The 23,318-nt window shown below is 39.8% G+C and overlaps 1 protein-coding gene across 7 annotated transcripts in view; it reads left to right on the forward strand.

The window, feature by feature from the left end:
• Positions 1–23,318, forward strand: part of LOC105395422 (kinesin light chain) — a 42,087-nt gene that overhangs the window by 8,802 nt on the left and 9,967 nt on the right. For 2 of the 7 annotated variants that reach the window (XM_048627154.1, XM_048627155.1), the window contains exons 1-10: positions 1,619–1,776; positions 5,568–5,762; positions 11,334–11,547; positions 19,160–19,362; positions 20,477–20,601; positions 20,826–20,849; positions 21,128–21,356; positions 21,582–21,715; positions 22,183–22,307; positions 22,984–23,109. In XM_048627154.1, the coding sequence (XP_048483111.1) occupies positions 5,734–5,762; positions 11,334–11,547; positions 19,160–19,362; positions 20,477–20,601; positions 20,826–20,849; positions 21,128–21,356; positions 21,582–21,715; positions 22,183–22,307; positions 22,984–23,109 (1,209 nt within the window). In that variant the 5' untranslated portion in view covers positions 1,619–1,776; positions 5,568–5,733. Of the gene's footprint in view, positions 1–1,618; positions 1,777–5,567; positions 5,763–11,333; positions 11,548–19,159; positions 19,363–20,476; positions 20,602–20,825; positions 20,850–21,127; positions 21,357–21,581; positions 21,716–22,182; positions 22,308–22,983; positions 23,110–23,318 lie in introns of those variants that run through there. The other 5 variants (XM_038113885.2, XM_048627156.1, XM_048627151.1 and 2 more) reach the window with 4 other exon arrangements.

Raw genomic sequence — 23,318 nt, forward strand, 5'->3', positions numbered from 1 at the left:
TATCTTGTAATAGGCTCATAATTTCAAATCAAGTCCGGTAACCTAGAACCCCTAGCTATAAACTAACTTTCAACTAACAATTTATTAACAAGAAAATTAAACACATAAATATGTCACTATTAATAGACATCCTAGGCGAGCTAGCATCTAGCCTCGTCTAGATCAGTATGCAGGGAAAGTAAATACTAGACTCCCAGGCGTCTGAGTATTGATTCTGTGTCGGTTTTGCGTCGGCAGTCGCCATGCCACCTTGGCTTGGTAACGCAGGCTGCGTTGCCAGGGTCAGGGCAACAAAACTTTATTACGATGGCAACATTAGTAAACGAACAACTTTTTAAGTCACCTTTTTCCCGATTCCGTTCTGGAAATTTTTAATTCTTATGCTGTATGGAAAATAGTACTTTCACTTTTCGCCATACAAAACGGCAATTTCTTAGGTAAAGACCCATTATTAAAATGTGTTGATGAGTCTGATAACAATTTCTACGTCTCAAATTTATATAGCCCTTCTTTTGGTCTGGTCAAAATAGAGCTTTTCTTATCGATAAAGTGAATTGAAGTCGAACGGATCTTGTGATTAGATTTAGGCCCGTAAGATGGAAATGAGCTTGTCCACCATTACTTTTATTGGATTAACATAAAATCTTGGCCAACATTTGCTGTAGTAGGTAAATGCAATTCTGCCAACCCCGTATTATATTACATAAACATGTTAAAGTAATTGTCCATATTCTATTGTACCGTTTATCACCTTTTATCTTTCAAGGTTTACGCTATTGCCAAACATAAATCGTACAGTACTGCAAAGTTCGGTGAAAGCACACAGCACACCTCAATCATAGACATAGATGATTCACCAGCCGTGCATGTGTGTGTGTGAGATCCAATGCAGATGACCCTGTTGCATCACCGCTTGCACATGTGTGTGTGAGTGCTCCTACATGTACTGTGGATAGCCTGGTGACCCGATAACCCAATCTACACAGATCTTTACCCCTACACCCTATCTTATCCGCACTGACGACAGCAAATAAAGTCTTACTTACATCAGAATTTTTTGATTACCATCGATTTATACAGCAATAAACACATACAGCCTTCTTCTAACAACATTAGCCTGTGCATACATGTTGGCGCAAGTGTGTATGTAGTGGTGTGGTGCGCTAGTGTGGGCCACTACCCCTAATAGGGAGGGTGGCACCCTAAAGCGATTGGAAAACTGTAGGGATGTTCGCTATGTTTTGATTTTGACGTATACTTGTCTAACTACAGAGTTAAATAAGCAATCTTCGCGTAAATCTAAATATGTAAAGACACCAATTTTATTAATATGCTACTTCTATACTTAAATCTAGTTACATTAGTTTTCTTTTCGGCACATATTTTTTTAATGTTACCAAGATAAACGTAAGCCATTATATCAGATATTTAGGCGTCAAGTAAAAGCTGCTCAGTTCATTTCAGAACAGACCATTATCTTCAATAACCTGTGCGCGATGGATAAGGAAAACTATTACAGCCGGTGCACCTGTCAGTTTTTATCGAATTCGTAGCTCGATAATGGCAATCGCGTGGCCAGCATGCGTGCGCCTCACTAGTGGTAGCCGCCCCGGCGTCAGTCGATCCGGCTCAGTCCGCCGACGACCGCGACCGACGCCGCACGTGTCGCCCGCGCTCAAACGCACCGGTATCTGGAAAATAAATTAAAAAAACACGCGTCCTACAGCTACCGTCCTGCCTTTTCTATGTGGTTCTTCCTCGCAACACCAGTTATTTGTATGTTTACTCAAAAAATTGCCGAGTACCTTGGAAGATCAATTTTCACAGCGCGTACATTTTTTTGTACTACTCGACTGAAGTTATCGTATTCTGGAGTTTCCTTTGTAAAATTGTTGTCTTTACATAATCTGTGTATTCGTGTTGGGTGGTAGTTTGCGTGGTTTAATTAGATCACTTTTAAAATGATTCTTTATTGGTCGTCATCCGCATTGACAGGTGTAATTTAGAAATAGTTGACTGCTCTGTTGTGTATTTTTAGAAACTGTCACTCTTGATTGCTGGACAATATGTAGCCCGATTTCTCTATCATTATGTTCGTAATTACACTTTTCTATCGACACTTCGGCACCGCTCGGATGCTTGATATAATCTTATAATAAATTCATTACTTTCTTCGAATCAATAGAAACACTTTCCATTAATCAGATTGTAATTAATTAAAGAAATGTCTTCGTAATCAGATTTATCATTTAATTAATCTATAATCATTATAAGTAAGAAAAATTGCAACAAGTCAAACTTATAAACAATTGGATTGCTTGTTTTAAGTTAATATTTTTATGATCGTAAAATCTCGTACTAAGCAATACTTGATAAACGTAACTTACGTAACGTGTATTTCATTCATTTCTTGATATCAGACTCTATAAAAAGCCTTTTAAAACCAAATAAGTATGTACATACTTAAAACTCTTTACTAGGATTGGATTAGATAAATAATATTTAGATTTTCATACTACTAATATATAATTGGTTTATATTATTAGACCCAGTAACAATATTCAATAATTAAACATACAGACACCTGTCAGTTCACCTGCTATATTGCCCTTCTCCTTGTGGTATCTTCCGTGTCTTGTAATGTTTCCCTTTGTGGTAAGAAATTGCCTTTATTACATGTTTATCTCAAAAGAAACAAAAAACTAGCAAGGCTATTTTTTTAACCCATTAAAGGTTTTTGGTGTTCCTATCCCCGAATCTAAGAAAGGTCTTACGAGAAAAAATTCAGACGTCATAATATTTATGTTCATTTGTGAAGAACAACATTTACAACTAAACTCATTTAATACCTAAATCTGACGACTATGTAAATGCAGTTAATTGATTACCAGACCATGACGGCTCTTTAGAAATTGTGTCACCAGACCATAACATCTATTTTATAACTACAGTCAAACAGTTTTGGACAAAGAAATGCAAGTTCTCGATCCAATCTTAATAGTTTTCAACTTTTCATATCAACCACATGGATTTTATTGATTGTCTAATCAATTCTTACCCTTTGTTTCCCAGTTCCATACAAAACGGTGATAAATTTATAATGCAATGGAAACCACGTCTAGCTAGAATGTCTTTCTTTCTTTTACTTATCCAAAGTGGGCACATATCAAATTGGTCGTATTGTATTGTGCTATGTTTGCGTCGGGGTGGCAGCCTGTTGCGGGTCTTTCAACGGATTTCGCAGTTTCGTTTCAGCGAAGAGATTTCCCTCAAGGATTCTCCGCAACTGCACCAAGGCACTCTGGCAACTGACATATCTAGGATTCCGAGTCTAAGGAATTTTGCAAAGATTTCATGCACTAACATATCGTCAAGGTATACAAAAACGGAACATTGTATCTCAAGTTATTTACTACATTGTTGAATATGCATGGCATTCTTTATCCCGCGAAAGTGTCAGTGCATGTTTATAACGGCTTCATTGCGACACGTCAGCTCAACTATTATTGATTAAACACCACATCTCCTAACCTTTAAAGCTTTTGTTTTTCGTTTTCTTATCAATAAAAAAAAACATAATTCATTTTATTTTATGTATTTTGATAAGAAAACGTTAGAAAGTGAACATTGCCTCTGTACATTTGACCACTGAGTTGTTTTCGTGGCTAAATTATATTTGGATAATATTATCATATTTTTTGTAGTTTAAAACTCATTCTCTTGTCCCATAATCTATGTCATTTAAAAAAATGTTTAGTTTAATCATAACTTTAAAATGAAATAATAATATTATATTTCAACTGTATGCAACTTGGATACAAATATACGAAATTTCCTTTCCTCAGCATTATTTTTTGAAATATTTTGAGTGGGTCTGATTTCGAAATGCAGGTCATCTGTGTCTTCAGTAATGTGTAGTTAGTAAATGTTCGTTAGCCGCATTGCGCTCGCGGCTCGGGGGTACTGAAGCGTCGTCTCCGTCCGTTCGGGTACTTTCAATTCTCAGCGGTGCGTTTCATGAGCCATTACCAGTGGATTGCCCAACATCAATGATTGTCTTCCATTCATTCAGACAACTGAAGGAGGGCCTCTATTTTAATTTTGTATTGTTTGATGTATTATTGTTATTATTAATACTCTTTTGATTAGTACCTAGAAAATCAATACGTCATGGATCATGGTATTGAAATGAAATTTCAAAATCACATTGAAATCATCCACTAAGCGGTCTAGGATATAGGGCTGCGAGTGGCACATCGATGGTCCTTATATGGGATATTGTTATTTTCGCTTATCTAGGATCTCATACTCAGACTCGGATTCAGAATCGATTTTGTTTTGGCCATGATTTAGCACGTCTAGACGCAAAGCCAAGCCATAAATTCTCCAAATGCAGCTGTACAGAGATAGAGCCTTTCCCCGCTTGTGTCGTAAAGATAATATTTTTCTGCTCTACAACGCCTGTGTTGACTCCGGACACTTAAATTGGAAATGCTATCCGCATTGCGGCCCCGACTTTATTAAAGTTCTTTAGCTCAGGGAATAGCTGCATTTTATTTTTATATAACTTGACCCGAAATTGCTCACGGTCAGTGTATACTCAGTGCTACTGAAATGGGTTTAGTAAAAATGGCCGTCTGATAGAAAAGATTCTACTTTCACTTGTCGCTGTGCCAAGTGGACGACGATGTAGCAATTGTTATTATGAGCGAGTCTGTTTGTTTTTGGATTGTTTCTTTCGTAAACATTATGCGCATCAAAAAATGCTACTGTTCTACTCAAGGGCACTGTGTCGCAGCAGTCGTAACTGTAAATAGTTGCGGTTAGCAAAATTGCGGTGTTTTACGAGTTTTCTGTCCAGTCATTCCAATCCAATCTATACCGGTAAATTATTTTAGTCACTCACCTATTCTTAAAATGAGACTTTTTGTTGACCAAACAAACGGCGTCTGTCAAAAGCGTATGATGTAAAGGGATCAACGACACAGATCACCAACCTGCGTAGGAGTTGAACTATTTTAATTTCAGTTTGTGTTTCCGTCCCGTTCGCTCCGCCTCTCGTCAGCTACATCTGTCTCTGTCAGTATTGTGAAATAATTGGCAAAGGGCGTATTTCCCTGAGTATCTGTGCCAAAGTACACACACGTGCATGACCCAGGTGCAACCTGCACGAGAAACTATTGTGTTTTCAGCCTCCTTGTCTACGTATTAATAGTGCATTCCTAATCTATGTCTGTAGAGTAAGATCTGTTGCTCAGGCTTTCGCTTTCGCGCTGTACAGAAGGAAAGTTGTACACCTGTGGTCTTAGGTACTATTTCGTGTTACTTAGCAACAAATTATTTTTTCCGTAGCTTGACTTAGCTTTGAAGTTTAGAATTAATTTAACAATCTGATAACTTGGTCTGGTCCTGAGTTGACGTAGCCTTATTTCACTTCTTCATTTTAAAGGTGGTTTCCCAGTCATGGTGCAGCATAAAATTGTCCTTCCAAGGTCGCGGAAAGCGGCGTGAGTCACGAACATAAATACAAACGTTTTACATATTTATAAATAATTCCCTGTCCCCAGTGCCAGTATTATCGTATGTTTCAATAGCAAAGTGACTGTGTTATTTTCGATACGTTTTACTTACATTAGTTTGTGCGATTAGTGTAGAATTGTAAATAAACAATGGCGACAGGTCATTGTGAGTGACATGGATTCCGCCCTGTAGTTGTCACCGCCACATTGAATAATGTCGAAGACTTTAAACGCCTACAGAATGTAAGTATAGCACATTGTCTACAAATTTTAATTAGGTATAATATCCGATACGTATAATTAAAAAACTCTTAATTACTAATAAAATATGTTTTCAAACACGTACATTTCCTTAGATGATGTTTATTTAATAAATAGTTGTTAATGTTGTTACGAACTATAATTTAGATCTAGATGTCCGCTGTCTGTCACTATTTACAAAACCATCATGATAGATAAATATAACATACAGTGAGAAGGAATATAAACAGTAAATAAAGCCACATACATACAGTCTGACAAAGAACATGAGCGAAAAATGGAAGCAGCAACCAATGCCCAATCCTTACTTTCCTCTCACAGATTTTCACCGTAAGAGTTTATCCACGTATATTGTATAATATATACATTTGTGTGTATATCTATGAGCTCGGCCTATCCATTTGTTAGCAACAATATCCCATGTCGCAGGCGACCGGACACCGAGCGAGGCAATCGATGTGTCTAGACAAACCCTTAGCCCCCGTTAATGCACTTAGCGTTTTATGTTTTAAGTTGTAAAGTCCAAATTTATGTGCCCCTATCGTGGTGGAGTCAGGAAATATTAATGTTCGGAACAAAAGCTTTATATAGCGGTTGGGTTTTCCATGCTTTGTTGCAAGTGGACGGGGAAAGAATTGACTTATAATTTCACTAGCTTTTGACGCGAGCTTCACTATCTCCCAAAAAGTTTTCCCGTAGGAATTCCGTTATAAAAGCAGCATCTGTGTCCAGTTTGTCAGCTCACTGCTTATCAAATTATGTTCAGTAGTTTTAGTGTTAAAGAATAACAAAAATATCCATCTGTACTTACAATATTTAGCATTTACCATGAGTAGGATTTATTGGTAAAGATTGCTAAGAATAATCTTGTCAACTCACAGACCAAAAAATACATTCGTAGTTCCAGCCCACAGACCAGTAGACAGATATTTCAATATTACAGCACCCCTTATTTTCATTATGGAATACAACACGCTAAGGTTCCAGCATCCGTGAAAGTTGTACAGGATCATAATCAATACTCACAAGGTTGTCCTTCAGAACCCAAGGATGAATAGGCCTTGAAAGGTTAAGGTTCAAGGACTTTGCGGGTGTCGCTTGCAAAGCTTCTTTCTTGTTACCCGTCAATGAATATATTAATTATTACCCAACAGAAGTGTAAATTAGACGATTGCATTTGTGCATCAATTGGTTTAAAAAGCTCGAACTCGCTTCGAAAGCTTTCGAAGCTCTTAATCGAATAACTTACCCAAAGTTTAATCGCACATTATAAATTTATGTTTATCTCATTAAAATAATATCGATGTTGACGAAATTCCATTTTAAAACACCATTTCTTTAATTCACCTGAAATACTCACTGATAATTTTTTAAAAAGCATGTACTTTATATTGTGATTTTCCGACGAACGCTCTGAGCTCAACAACAAACCTTCAATAGAATTCCTTTCGTTTTCCAACCGACTGGGCAGAGACACAACTCAGAGCCTCCTAAAAATACCCCGTGAGGGTTGCGCGTTGCCATGGCAACGGGGTTTATGCCCCTTCGCCCCCTCCAACCCTCATTCCTCGAGGGGGGCTGAAACTTCAGCAAGGCTACGCGATCGGCACAAACAGTAAAGTTGAGGCGTAATACTTCTTTTTCGTGTAAGGATTCTAAGGAATTGAAACAAAGAGAAAATATAGAAATAGTTAGCCTTTTCCAGTGACTTATGCATTGCAGCAGCTTACTTTGTGTTTCATTATTCGAAACCATACTTACAAGGCTGATTTTTTAAAAGAAAAGCAGAGCAGAAGGCTCTATTACACATACCTACGATAATGCTAGTCATTCTAAAGCATTTAGTACTGACAAAACGAAATAATATGTCCGAAAACAATCAGCAAGTTTTTGCTTTGATCTTCAAACATTTTTATCCATGCAATTATTTTGTTTGTTTGGATCCTACAGAATCATCTACAACGTGTAGTTGACTGCCTGTCCCTACTTTGAGTGGCCGTAGTGGGAATATAGTGCATGCATAGGTACCTACATAGTTTGTTTTCAGTTCGCTCTGGGCTAAATTTACTGCCACACTAGAGTTCGAACCGAAGGCCGTAAAGTTGGTGATGGGATAAGCAACTTCGCCTATGCGCTTCTGCATAAATTTACAAGTCCTCAGTGGATTTGGATCACAAAATTCATGAAGTACTTCGGCGTATAAAAAAAGTTTTTGTCATTAGAATTTGACTAATATTTTTTGGCCACAATTTTTTTGATTCAAACTTTGTTACATCCACATTTTCGTTCAAAGCCTATCACATCAAATACATGTACATAGTTCGAATACTCTACTATGTAGCAAAATGTGGCGAAATCCTTCACATGCCCGGGCATTCTGATCACATAATAAGAACAGTAACTTAGTTTTTCGGTCACGTTTGTCGAGTCAGTCCGATTTCAGTCGCCGGCTCGTTTCAGCGAAACATATTTGGTCGAAGACGTGAACGAACGTTCATGTTTTATACAAGGTACTGTTTGTAGTTGTCAGTATAGGTACAGTATATCCCACGGCGATGTTTCATGTAGGGGATACCTTAAGTACTTATGGATAGGGCATTTTAGGTACACTCTGTATACTAAACAAATTCAACGAGTCAACAATTCAAAGGAGCAGGGTTGTAATTAACGTCTACGTTCTTATTTAATCTCATTTTTTTATGACTGTATTATGTAAAGGGCTCGTCCCTTTACATAATACATAATAATATTTGAATGTTTTAGTTACAGCTAAGCAAACATTAGCAAAACATGTCAACTCCTATTAACGTTTTAGTTAATGTGCGCAACCACTTGTTTAACGAGATCACGGGCCGGTTTGACACAAGGCTGTTTATCGATTAGCTAACCATGAGAGTAGTTCAATAATATTTATCAATGACTAATACAGTCTACCTTTTACATGTAGGTCTGTGTTTATATCGTTTCAATGATCAATCATTCGTAATACTATCGTAAACATTCTTTGTATCCGACTTATTACTCAATAAATACCGTATGTAAGACTCTTTCTGAAAGTATGACGTATACAAAAGTTGTATTATAGTTTTCCGTTTTGCCACTGTCGAGTTCGCCTGCAAGTGAACGTAAATACTGTATTTGTGTTTACTTGCCTTCGAAATACTACGAAGGCCGAATAAGCTGCAAAACTAAAGCATACAAGCAACAAAAGAACATTATTATCGCCTCCAAGTCTTTCAGTCTAAATCTAATTAGCTCAAAATCGTATGAAACTGCCAGTTATCGTTACATACTGTTATTGATAATAAGCCCGTTAGTTGTATTAGAACCCTGTCAGAAATAGGTCGATGTGTTAGTAATGGCATTTCGATGTTATTCACAGGATGTATGAGTGGTTGACATGCAACTCATTCATCGTGATACAGGTTAAAAACGCGCCATCAATTTGCATGTGTCGTGCGTAGTTTTGTAATACACTCACGGGCAATGAAAAGTTTCCACTGAGAAAAGCACCAAATTACTCCTAAACGGAAAATGCTAGCTTAATGACGCCTTCTGCAACATTGAAGTACATTTAACTGAGCATCAGGATATTACCAACTAAAAACAATATATTTTGTAAAAAAAAATATTTCAATATTTGTAAAAATTTAGGCGGTTTGGTGTCGACATTTTGTGAGTGGAACTGTTTCTTTGCCCGTGAGTGTATATTGGTAATATTGGTATTTTGTATGTTATTTATTAGCGTGTCGATGAATTAGGCAGCCAGGTTAAGTATGGATGTAATATAAAAATCGAAGAAATATAGTCTACAGAGAACAATAACAACCGCAACGAAATACCTTCCTTCAGCAGGCAAACAAGGTCCATTGTCTCGCAAATTGCAATACTAAAAGCGAAGACTGCTTGCATTAGTCATTCATAAAACAAACAAATGGAAATAATTGTAACTAAACAATAAAAAACAGGTGTCTATTTCAGCCAGTGTATTAGTCAGGTGATCGTATTTAGTTTGTCTCGGTGCTTTTAGTCATCGTTACACTACTTTTATATCTAAGTACTTATCGCTTTAAAAGAAATAAATATATGTCGTACCTAGATACAGTTAAATGAAGAAATAATATGGACATCTGTGCCACTAGGTTAAAATATAATGTAACTGTTCATACTTGATGAATTTTAATAAAATTTTGGTTGTCGATGCGGGTTGAATATGTTATGCCACACACATTGTTATACAGGAAGGAGCATTGAAATTTGCATTATGAATACAATTTATTTCAATGCATTTAGCCAGATTAAATATTAGTTACTACATACGTAAGCTTTCATGAAATTTTTCAAACCTAGGGAATTTCCTTTCCCAATTTTAACCGGCAGAAGTAGTTTAGACTTTAGAGCTTCAACTATAGATAAAAAAAATACTTGTTTTAAAAAAATGCTCTGCCCTGCCCTGGTGAGGGGGGGGTATGGGAACCAGTCGCGCTGCATGGTCGCAGAACTCTATGGTCTTTCGCAACTGGATGTAGATCGGCATGCTTGAATGAACGGTGTGGTTTGGGGTTCCGATGACAATGCAAGCGTCGATAAACTCGTTAAATGCGCGTTCCACCAATCGCAATGACGTATTTATGGTGAATCTCGATATAGTGACGTTTATCTACGTCGATAATGAACCCGTGTAGCGACAGCAGCTGTCTGATTAAAAATAACAATCTATGTTTTATTATAGACAAAAAAATAAAAGCTGGTTAACATTGTGTGAGTTGCAACGAAGACGTTGAAGTAGATAGGAGCTTAGTCGCCATAACGGTTCCTATCCCTGTGCAACAGAGGGTGAATGATTTGAAGATAGGTTTTACCTAACCTCTATTAAATGGGCAGCTTCTGATCGAATCATCAATCATTTGTCTGTCGATTTTCATATGAAAGTGTAAGCGCTAGGTGTTTTTTCTGACTTTACCTGATGTGATCAATAAATCAGATAAGCAGCGCAATTTATCTGTCTGATCGATCTATATGCGTTTGGAAATAACTTCATTTATAGAGTTAAATATAGAGTTACCTGAATGTTGTATACATCAACAAAGTGCATTTTGTTTATTTTCACTGCTCCCGATAGCTATTTCAATGCAAACAAACATTGTCATGTTCCGATACGAATGTGTGTTATCTAAATAAAGGTAGTGCAGTGCATTCACTTACGATTTATTTATTTTAGAAATCACGGGATTTTGTTCACGGGACTTTTCGTCTGGCTGGCATACCTACTAATAATTTTGAATCGCTCACACCTAAGCCTTCCAGACAAGTTTGGTAAAGTCAAAATTGTAAATAGACTTTACCACCTTATTTTAAAGGACTAGACACCGTTCAGATTTAGAACTAGCCTTAGACTACTGACATGTCGTACCTATGAAATCTGTAGACTGTAACCTCTGAATATCCCCATCAACTTCTTCAAGTCTACTGTTAGCACCACCAGTTAACATTATTATCTCTTGACAGAGCATCACAAGAATCACAACCTAACCTCTCTTTCTTTGTCCGCAGCAAGAAGATCGAATCCCTGGGCAGGATGACTCAGATGTCTCAGGAGGAGATGGTGGCGGGCGCGCGCACCGTGGCCGCGGGGCTCGAGGCTCTCAGAGCTGAACACTCACAGCTGCTGGCAGGACTCGCCGCCAACACCGACCATGAGAGTGAAAAGGCGTCGTTAGTGCGCAAGAGCATTGATGCGATCGAGTTGGGGCTGGGAGAAGCGCAGGTTAGTTGACGATAGATGGCGTTGTTTTGAGGTTTTTTGTTTTATGGTGGTTTTTTGGCTAATAATCGTGCTTAGCTAAGGAATCCCTAAGGATGAATCATCCGTAACACAAAAGGTTGGTATAGGCCTTTAGTACACTTGAGCCAGAGAATAATCGCTCCCAGGCTTTACCCCTGGTCATCCATAGGATAGAGGTTAGTAGTCGGCCTTTAGCACACATGAGCCATATAAGAGCGCACCGTCGCCGCGGGGCTAGAGGCTCTCAGAGCTGAACACTCGCAGCTGCTGGCAGGACTCGCCGCCAACACCGACCATGAGAGCGAGAAGGCTTCACTAGTGCGCAAGAGTATAGATGCGATCGAGTTGGGGCTGGGAGAAGCGCAGGTTAGTTGACGGTAGATGGCGTTGTTTAGAGGTTTTTTGGGTTCGTTGTGCTTTTGGTGAATATTGATGCTTAGGTAAAGGTTCTGCTAAAAGCAGAACCTTAACACGACACCATGGAGCATCCATAGGATTGATGTTAGGTATCAGTCTTTAGAATACAGCTTGAGCTACTTTAATTTAGTTTAACTTTAGTTCTACGACTAATTAAGCGTACCTGGAGTCCTGGACATTTTAGTACTAGGAATTACAAAGTATAACAAACTCACTCTGCCAAGCTTTTAAGTTTTAATTAGAACACAAATTTAAAGTGAAGTTCGCAAGCTCACACACTGACTCTACATCACGTACGAGTGTTAGTTAACACTCTCTCTAGAATAACTTAGTTGATAATGTGTGCTGTAAGTTTAAATCTCGGCAAGTTTGTTCGTGGAAGCGGAGGAAATTTGAGGAATGTAGGACCAGCTCGGCTGGCTAGATCGCTGTGTGAAGAAAGTTGTTAAAAGTTGTTATTAAATTGATCAAGTCTAGTTTTGTGAACGATTTTAAGGAAGATTTTATGCTGCTATTTTGTCGAGTAAATAATTATCGTACTCGTGGTAGTGGTAGGTGCTTGAGAAATAGATAAATATAATAGAAAATCTGCCTTCGTTGAGCTTTAATATCAATATAACATGGACAAGTTGAAAACATTGGACTATGATAAGATGTTTTCCAAAAGATTTATATTGATGACTCCGTATTACTTATTCTACCATCCGGTCAAAATTATATTCTAAGTATGCTTTCCTGGCGACGTGATGGGTCGTGATGATGATCCTTTCCCCAAGCTAAAACGTCTCATAGCAAACTTTGCAAAAGAATACCACAATTTGTAAGTCATCAAACCACCTCACGTTAAAAGTATCTGATATCAAAAACATCTGATATCGCTCGTGATGATGAGGTAGGTGACACACGTGTGTCTGCGGGCGACATCTGATCTAGACCCAGCATGTAGGATGCCTAGACTTAGTACCTAGGGTTGGGTTTCTGCGGATAACGCCTGTGGTCGCGGATTGTATGGTGAAATGGTTTTGTTTGTTTGGTTGGGCTTGCTTGTGAAATTAGATAGGTTTCTATGTGATGATAATGAATGGAAAAAGTAACTAAAGTCCTAAGTGATCATAATTCTGATTGTGATTCGTGCTGTCAATCAGTGATCACTCACTGATTGGCATTATTAATTAAATACTGACCATAAGTTCTAGTTAAACACATAAACATTATTTTAACATAGTTATCCTATAAATTTACTGAATATTAACTTCCTTAGCTTTTTTTGTTCATTCGACACTCTTTTACAAAAGGGCGTGCGTTTTCATGCGCACACAGCTAGAAGCTAATAGTCAACATCCAGGCAAACACTAGAAAACGAGCTAACAAAATGAAGAAGAAGGGGAGGGCTTTATCCCCCACTATTTTTGTCTCCCCCGAGTCAACATTCCCACGTTCATAGAGTAGAGTACTCTGTGCGTAGGGTAGGTACAGTCGGCAACATAAATTAGTTTTTGTTATAAATATCTAACACAAGAAATACAACTGAAACTTTATTTAATGGCTATTTAATCTGTGACTATGGAACATTCATACAGAAAGCAAGTTTCCTACTGTGAGGTCTGTGAGTAAGGGAATAAAAAATACACACAGAAAGTATATTTAAGTACTTTTACACTAGAAACAATAAAATTTAGGCGGCGTAATCGTAGTGATCTCTTATAGACCAGCCAGCAATCCTTCTTTCCGTTACAGATAAAATTAATTGAACAGAAAAAAAACTAAGACTATTTTTTTTGTTATGTTGACTGTACCATCTCAAAGAGTCAAGTGTAAAGTCTGAAGTGATGCGTGCCGGCGGATCATCGTGGTCTAGATTGTGATATCAGTTGAGATTAGATTGTAGTCACAAACATGTGCGATGTATGTAGAGACTGACAGATTATCCCTTTAACCAGCAGAAGGATCCAAGTGTAGCAGAAAAATGAAACTTTGGGTATGGGTTATATATGTAAAGCTTTATTAAAAATCGAAAAAAAAAATTAAAAAATATTTTTATTTTATATGAAAAAAACATGGTGGCAATATAATGTACACTGCCGGTTTGAACTTTGGTGGAGTTTTGTTTTTTCTTTGTTTCTTTTGGATAGTGATCTGCAATCAGTGGAGTGAGGCGGAGTGGGGTCTTGTCGGATGATGCTGTTGCCCATGAGTTGGGGGAAGCGTTTGGTGTTCCGGATGGTGCGGTTTCTGGGGACGGTTTGGGGGAGTCGTATTCGGAACGGGTTTCTGCCCGGGGTGGTTTGGTGAGGGTGCTTGCAGGTGGTGGTGTTCTGCTTGGTTCGGCGGCGCTGTCGTCTCCGTCCTCATCGGCTTGTCGGTCTCCTTCACTTGCTGGACTTCCGGGCGCTTCGGGATCGGCACCGGAGGCTCTGTGTCGAGGTCTTTCGGCTGCAGGACCTCGGGGTGCTTCGGTGTCTGCACTGGTGTCTCCCCGGCGTCGGGGCCGCTCGGCTGCGGGAGTGCCGGGTGGCGCGGAGCCGGTTGCATCCTCTAGCATGCCGGATGGGTTGGATGGGGGTGAGCTTTCGGATTTCTCGTCTTCGGATTCGGGTGAGGATGTGACTGGTTGGGGGGAGCAGGAGTGGACCCGGGGGCCGGATCTCGGCTGCTTTGGTGCTCCGAGGGTTCGGTCTTCGGAGCGGCTTCCGGGCGGAGCGGGGCCTCTGACCTGCTTTTCTTTGTTCTTTGGTGATGACGTGCTGGACATTGTTGTGGACCAAACTAATGTATACGCTGTACAAGTAGGATCGAGAAATTATACACCAACCACTAAAGAAGAAATCATGGCTTGGTATAAATTGGTTTGGTACACATTGGTGTTTGGTGCGTCATCGCTGAAGAGTGGAGAGGGGTGGGTCGGAGGTTTCGTTCTGTTTGGAGGCTGTTTTGGGGATTGAACTTTCGGAGTATCAGGGTGGCTGATCTGGTTTCTGGGTCCATTATTGTTTTTTCCAGTCGGTCTCATCTTCGTCCGAGTCTGGGTCTGGGGACGGGGGGTCCGGGGGTTCATTTTCGTCTGGCCTGTCTGGTGTGTTGGGGGATGCGGTTGGTTCTGCGTTGCTTGGTGCTCTTGCAGCTGGGCGGCTTTGATGTTGGTGAGATGTTGGTGCAGATGTTGAGGCACTTTGGGGTCTTGTGGCTGGGGGACTTCGGTGTGGAGTCTCTGGTGTTGGTCTTGAGGTGCTTGGGGGTCTGGTGGGTGGGGGAGATTGGCAGGCTGGTGGGGGTGGGGACGGTGGTGCCGTCGAGCTGGGTGGAGCGTCGTCGCCTGTGGGTGCCCTCACCGAATCGTTTTGGGTGGAAGCTTGTTCTGGGTCCGGTTCTTCCGGGTCATCTTCGGAAGTCGTGCCATCTGGAGTGCCGGGCATGTCTTCCGGCTCATGGGCGGTGGCATCATCTGGTGGGACTTTGTTCCGCTTCATTGTGGATCGTTGTCTGGAGGAAGCAGGGAGGGAGCGGAGCTTTGCCAGGGTTTGGACTGGCGGTGTACATTATATTGCCACCATGTAGGTACCTACAAGTTGATAGTGGCATATATATGGCCACCACAAAAAAATGGAAATTCGAATAAAAAATGTCGATTTTTTTTATAAATAGTGATCATATCGTCTTCTATACTACATGTTTATATAAAAAAAGAAGGTTACTCGCATTTTTATCTGCAGGATTGATGAGATATTTTTAAATAAACTTTGTACTTTTGAAATGAGGCAATTTTTTTTCAAGTGACATATTTTTTTTAAATATTGGCACTACTAATTGATTTGATTGAAGAAAAAAAATACTGATGTGCATTCAGCTATGTATTAGTGACGTTTCCAGTAGCAAGATCGAATAAACTTTTAGAATTCTCAGGCCTATAAGATGGTGGCACGTATATTGCCATCATCAGTTAAAGGGTTATACTAAGAGACAGATTGATATGAATTTGTAATGTATGTAGATAATGCTTGGGAATGAAAATAATCTTAATGCGACATACCTACTGTTGTGAGATTCTGGCTCTTACGGCACGGCATGACTGTAGTACTGTAGTAGCAAATAAAAAAACTGAACTAAGAGAATGGTTACAGTTACTTATAAATGACTTAGACTTTTATTTATATATTGCGTGAAGTAATATATTTTATTTAATACATTTTAGATCGAGCTTAAATATTGTAGAGTCATTGATAGGTTTATAAATAAAAGTCTCGCAGCTAATCTTTTGTTTAATCAAATATTTATTGCCTTTCATACCAGTTGTAAAATATGTACGTAACACGTGAATACACGAAATAAATGTTCCTTTGTTATGAAAAAATACATGTTTTATGGGCAACTATCGTCAAAAAGTTTTATTAATAAAAATGTATATGCCTACTCCGCAAGTTTGTGAGAATTTATCTACTTTTGCCTAGATTTTCGCGCATCGTATTCGTTACTGATTTAGAGTTGGGTTAATGATCAGTCAGGAAATATATCATGTCACTACAAAAGCTGTGGTGAAAGCCTTTATATGCGTCAGTACAGTGTAGGAGTGTATACCTACTTCCATGATATTGTGACGTCACCACGCTAGCTTAATGTTGACCTATGATGTAATCACATAGCTAACTACTGCATTGAATGGGACAAAATATACGACAAAATAAAAGTTATGAAAATCAATCTTGTACTTCTGTACTTTATGTACCTATGTACTTATACTAGAACTGTAGTACGCGTAAAAAGATTCATGAATACAATTTTCACCACATTGTATGCAAGAATACGCTGTAGTTACTTACTACACAAGCGCTTCAGTATTTAATACGTAGGAATTATATCAAGTACATTAAGTATTTAAAATTAAATAACACTTGTATCAAAAGTAAAATATAAAACTTTCATAAATTACATTTAATGTTACGGTTATAAAAAGTCGGGTTTACTACAGCTGGTAACTTTCCCTGAGTTGCATAAAATATGAGTTCTCACTCGCAGTTGTTAAGTACATACCACGCTCATTTACTCAAGCTTTTCATAATTATTATTGAAGCGTCCGTAGTCGAGCGGGCCTCAGTGATCGTAACTGATCGCTGAGGTTAAGCAACAACTGACACGGTCAGCCATTGGATGGGTGACCGATTTCAAGTGGTGCTTTTCTGGACGCTTCCGTGCTTCGGACGGCACGTTAAGCCGTGGGTCCCGGTTACTGCTTCGGCAGCAGTCGTTAAGCCTAGTCAGAGGCCTTCGGGCGGCTTGAAAACATCTGACAGTCGCGTTGCCCACTTACCCGACAACTCTCTCAGCACAAGCTTGCTTGTGTTGGGGTCCACCAACCCGCACTTGGCCAGCGTGGTGGACTAGGCCTAAACCCTTCCTTCATTGGAAGGAGACCCGTGCCCCAGCAGTGGGGACGTAATGGGTCGTGATGAAATATAGTTACTTAATCGAAAACTTAGTGGATGTTGAAGTGCTCTTTAGTAGGTTATTTGATAACGTAAGAAAATGGATAGAAAACATTTTGAGTTTCGCTTTGCTTATGTCCAGCAGAAAACGATCGTTACACTTTACGAAATAAATAAATTACAACCTAACCCCCTTATTCATAAAAAAGTTACTGAACGGATTAACTATTGAACTGTTCTGTCCCTCTCTGACAGAGAACAATTTGTTCTTTGACAGAGAGTGACAAAACAGTTCAATAGCTAATCCGTCCAGTAACTTTTTTATGAATAAGGGGGTAAAACTGTCACTTATTTTTACCAGCACTGTAAAATGCACTGTCACTATTGGTCGATATCATTCCTTTTCTATGCCTTTTGTCCAATACGAGAACAAAATGCCTTATCTACCCACAAAGCCAGCCAATCAAAAACACGACAACCTACCTAAACTCATTCGAATGCACTCCGAACGTTTTAATAACGCCAGGCATTTTCAATCAACGAGGCTCTCCTCTTTATTATGTACAGTGGAGACTAAATTACACTACAGAGTTATACTATCCTTAATCCATGCGCCGGAAGGGTTATGTTAGCACTGCAAGTACCGTGGTAAATGTTTCGCCCACTGTACCTGGAAAGGCTGCAGGGTTTGACCTAAATGAGACTTGGCGATATAAAGGCCAGTGCTGAAACTGCCTGAAACTATCTAGGACAGTTTTGTTTAGTTATATTCAGGATATCGAGTGAAAACTGTAGGTATAGGCCCTATTAGGCTCATTATTAATTGGATTACCATCCTCTAATGCTCATGACTTGCGAAATTCTTTGCAAATATTGTGCCATAAAATGAAAACGCTACATAATAATTTCTTCTTATTTAAAGGAGTTCTTGGAACGCCACGGCACTCAGTTTATTTATATTTAATCTCATTAAAACATCAAAGCACTGGTTGGCCAGAAGTCTTAAACATAATTAGTACTGCCTAGCCACAATATTAAATGCAAAGAATACATATTAGGAAAAAACCTTAATTATGTATTTTACCATTGAACTCAGATTATTTATATAAATGTTTTTTCCACCACTAAAAATTGCGGGGTGTTATTAGTATATGTCTATGTATGTATTACTAGATAGCTCTCAAACAGAGGGATTCATAGCTACTTTATTTTGTTTCTCTATCATAACCTTTAGCTTGTTTATGTTAGTGATGACTTATTGATAATGTTCCTTACCTATTTCCTTCACGTGTGACACCATTCCACACTCTTCATACATATCTGACCTAAATGAACCTGTACTGAAGACCCGGCGAGTCCTTAGAGATTGCATCTTGTTGGAAGTGGAACGCCGTGGGGTGCAGACTGCTATGAATATAGGCCGACTATATGCGGAAGGCATTTGAATGGCTTGGGTTATTTTGAGTTAGGTTCTAGATCTAGATGTATTTGGTTAGTGGGATTTCGGTATAAGCTGAAATGATTAAGCCTCTATTTTTATTAGTCTGTGCCAGGATAACATACCTTGCCATACGCATCCCAGTAAGCTTCACTACACACAAAATGTAACAAATATCTTTCTACTGGGTCCTGTCGGGTTACTATACCTACCAATTTTGACCTGTAGTAAAATAATACCCAAATTTCACTCACCAGTTCTCAACTTACCAACCAAATTTCACCATAAATTTATATTCACCTTCGACCATCTCCATCCCCAGGTGATGATGGCACTGGCCTCCCACCTGCAATCAGTGGAAGCCGAGAAGCAGAAGCTCCGCACTCAGGTCCGCCGACTCTGTCAGGAGAACGCGTGGCTGAGAGACGAGCTGGCGGCAGCTCAGCAGAGACTGCAGGCTTCAGAGCAGAAGGTGGCTCAGTTGGATGAAGAGAACAAGCATCTTCACTTCATGGCTTCTGTCAAGTGAGTGTTCTCAAATCTACAGTCATAAAGGTCTCCCACAGATAGCATATAGAGTAATATAGACATACAAACGTATCCCTCTTTTCGGTGGAAAGAAGCCGGTAACGTCTTAAAAGTACCAGGGTTGCATAAATTTGCAAGGCGTTCGTCCACGAATGTAGTTAACAGCAGCTGTAAGTACGCGAAAGTACCAGGATAGCAGGTTCACACAGGAGGTAATATAGAAGGCGTGGTTGAGAGACGAGCTGGCGGCCGCCCAGCAGAGACTGCAGGCTTCGAAGCAAAAGGTGGCGCAGTTGGATGAAGAGAACAAGCATCTGCACTTCATGGCTTCTGTCAAGTAAGTCCTCGGTATTCCGCATGCAGCAATTATAGGTGTATGGTCGATGGATCAGACACGTGTCTCGATCTTGTACCAGTTAGACAGATTTATTTATTTATTTAACTTTATTATCAAAAATACATGCTGAGTATTACAATTATTAAATGTCTGCCAAACTGTGAAAACAGTTTGTTGGCAGGTTACTCTCATTTCTAATTAAGCACAATACACATAATGACACTTATATTTATGTAACACGGTACAACACAGTTGAAATAGGTATAGACAGGTAATTAAATAGGCATAGCTAGGTCATTGACATTTGATTCAATAGGTGTTTTTTAATTTTGGTATGTACGTATAAGCTTATGTCACCCCCCTCTTTGGTCAGTGGGGGGTGGAAAGAAGACGTTATTATTCGAAAAATACCAAGGATACAGAAATTTGTAAAGCGGCGTTCACCGATGCAGTTTTAACTGCAGCTGTAAGCGAAAGTCTGCGAAAGTACCAAGATAGCAGATTCACACACGAGTAGAAGGTGATTTAGATGGCGTTGTTGCGAGCATCTGCAATTTAAAGCGTCTTTCAAATGGTATGCTTGCCGACATTATTTCATATAAAGACTTATTTATCCCATTTCACAGCTAGATTCGAGAACCGGCTTTGATGACAGACTGTTTTCTCTCCTTCTTTATTAGCGCCATATAATATCTTGAACGTTCTGCCAGCATTAAATTAAAATTGACATCCACACACAGGTACATCTAACACGTATATTTCCCTATATTGCAGGAAGTACGACAGCGACATCACGGAGGAGTCTGACACGAGTCGCAGCGGCGGCGCCGACAAGCGGGACGACCCCATGGTGGACCTGTTCCCAGATGATGAGCACATCGACAACAGGAATAATAAATGTAAGTTTATAATATAGTTATTAGGTTTGCTATAAAAACCTCACGGCAATAGCGACCAGGAGATTTTAGGTCTATCTGAAAGTACCTATATTCTTAGCCTACATTCACATAATACAATACTAAATCGCTTCTTGTATACTTAATTACTTACCTAAGTTTCATTTTACTATTAAGCTTATTTTTATAATCAAGGCAAACTAACGTTTTATTTTCTACTTAACAAGCCACATTGGATGAACACGGCAACGGTAAGAGAGCTAATCCATAACTTAGTGAATATACTTGTAAATAATTTATTCCAAGGAATCAGTATCAGAATTTTTTACATCATCATCAGGCCATAATCATAACATATTCCTCTCCCACAACACTCCGTCCTAGATCTTCCTCATCCACGTTATACCAGCTACTTGTCTAAGGTCAAACTTTCCGGAGGGTTAGTGGTCTCCACTCGTTTGCCCCACTCTTGCTCTTACTTACCAATAAATTTTACTTACCAATAAATTTTAAATCCATTAATTTCCAGCGATGTCACCAACCCCGCCGTCGCAGTTCGCGCAGCAAGTGAACGCGGGCTACGAGATCCCGGCGCGTCTGCGCACTCTGCACAATCTGGTCATACAGTACGCGTCTCAGGGACGGTACGAGGTGGCAGTGCCGCTGTGCAAGCAGGCTCTTGAGGATCTGGAGAAGACCTCGGGACATGACCACCCGGATGTCGCTACCATGCTGAACATCCTGGCTTTGGTGTACAGGTGAGAATTCATTCAAATTGGTCCATCCGTAGTCAGATTCACGAGTCAATGTATGCTGTAAGTGTTTAAAAAGTACCAGGCATTCATAAATCTGTAAGGTGTGATTTTAAGAACAAAAATTTTCTCTAACTTGTTAACAAGTAAAAGTACCTACCAGGACACCAGACTGCCACAGAAGCTTACACCATCAGCCGTCTAATGTAACCCCTATTCCTATCACCCCAGGGACCAGAACAAGTACAAGGAGGCCGCGAACCTGCTGAACGACGCGCTGTCGATCCGCGAGAAGACCCTCGGAGAGAACCACCCGGCCGTCGCCGCCACGCTGAATAACCTGGCTGTGCTGTATGGGAAGCGGGGTGAGGATATTTGTTTAGCTATGTCTGTAATTATGGTGTTTGTGGAATTAAATTGGCATACACTTCTTTAACTTAAAGACTGCGCAGAAAAAGGAGTTTAGTGTACGTGTACGCAGAACTTTTTCCGAGAAAAAGAAGAGTTTCGGTGGTAATCGCTAGAGCTGGACTAGAATATATTTGAGAGTGACAGTGATAAGTGAATTGCTGCGCGAACCCTAAATACTGTATTAAAGTAGCCTTTTTTTCTCATACGGTTCGTCAACTAACCACACGGGTTAGAGATACAACGCTAAAAGCGAACACAACGCCACTTGCGTCTATCCTTACCGAGACAACTATTATAAGCCAAATGCATATTTTTCGTCATTGTCCTATGGTACCTCAGTGGTATAAAGGGCCTTCACTAGCCGTTCTGTCCTTGGTAAATGCCTTGGCTTCTTAATTTACGTGTTTCTATGTTGTTCCAGGTAAATATCGCGAGGCGGAGCCACTGTGCAAGCGCGCGCTCTGCATCCGCGAGTGCGTGCTCGGGCGGGACCACCCCGACGTGGCCAAGCAGCTCAACAACCTGGCGCTGCTGTGTCAGAACCAGGTATTTATGCCAGCCCAGCGCAAATACATTAATTTTATGATTAACTGGCCCATGATACGTGACATATAAAATGTTATTCGAGTCATCTGTCTCAAGCCTACTACACACATGCTCTCGGCATGCCGAGCGGCTATGCATTGTATACCTGTAAGGCCTGTATGGCCGCCCGCCGGGCTAGCCACCGGCACTGTGTGTAGGCGCCTTTAGGGTCAAATGGTTTACGCTAGGGTCCGATATAAGAAACAATAGAGAACAGCCCCGTTATCATACTAAAAAGTGCCAATTTCACCATTCTCGGTTATCTAACCGACAGGGATTGATTTATAAATTAAATGTCATCTCCATATAAAATTCATGACAGATGTGTCAAAAGTTAACCACTACTCCCTGGTTATGCTCTAACAGAGAATGGTGAAATTGGCAATAAAGGTTCGAGCCACGTAACTTGACCTGTAATTTACCTTAGCTTCTGTACGATTGTATTTTTCGTATTACGAGCCGCTATTGACATTGTTATAAAAAATATCTTAATTTTTTTTCAAGTTAAATTCAGCCTTCCTCTGCTAGGTCCTCCAAAATTTCTAATTGATACGCATGCAAGCTTCTTGTAAATTGGAGAATTCCTTCTATCGGCGGTTATCATATAGTTATTACAATACTTTAACACTATCCACAGAACAAATACGAAGAGGTGGAGCAGTACTACCAGCGGGCCCTCGAGATCTACGAGAGCAAGCTCGGGCCCGACGACCCCAACGTGGCCAAGACCAAGAACAACCTCGCCTCCTGCTATCTGAAACAGGTATAGTACGACTCACGTGAGATGAACGTGATAACGGCTTGCGTAGCCAACGAATCATACGAATGTAACTAAGTACCCCAAAGTAAATATACATATCGCTCAGCTCAAAATGAGAATAGGTTTTCTCAATAATTTGATTTTAAAAGTATCTACGTCTTCAGCATGAGATGAGCATCTGCAATCTTTCGTCATCATTAGCCCTCTATCGC

The sequence above is a fragment of the Plutella xylostella genome, chromosome 18 (genome assembly GCF_932276165.1).
Source record: "Plutella xylostella chromosome 18, ilPluXylo3.1, whole genome shotgun sequence".
In the NCBI taxonomy this organism is placed as follows: domain Eukaryota; kingdom Metazoa; phylum Arthropoda; class Insecta; order Lepidoptera; family Plutellidae; genus Plutella; species Plutella xylostella.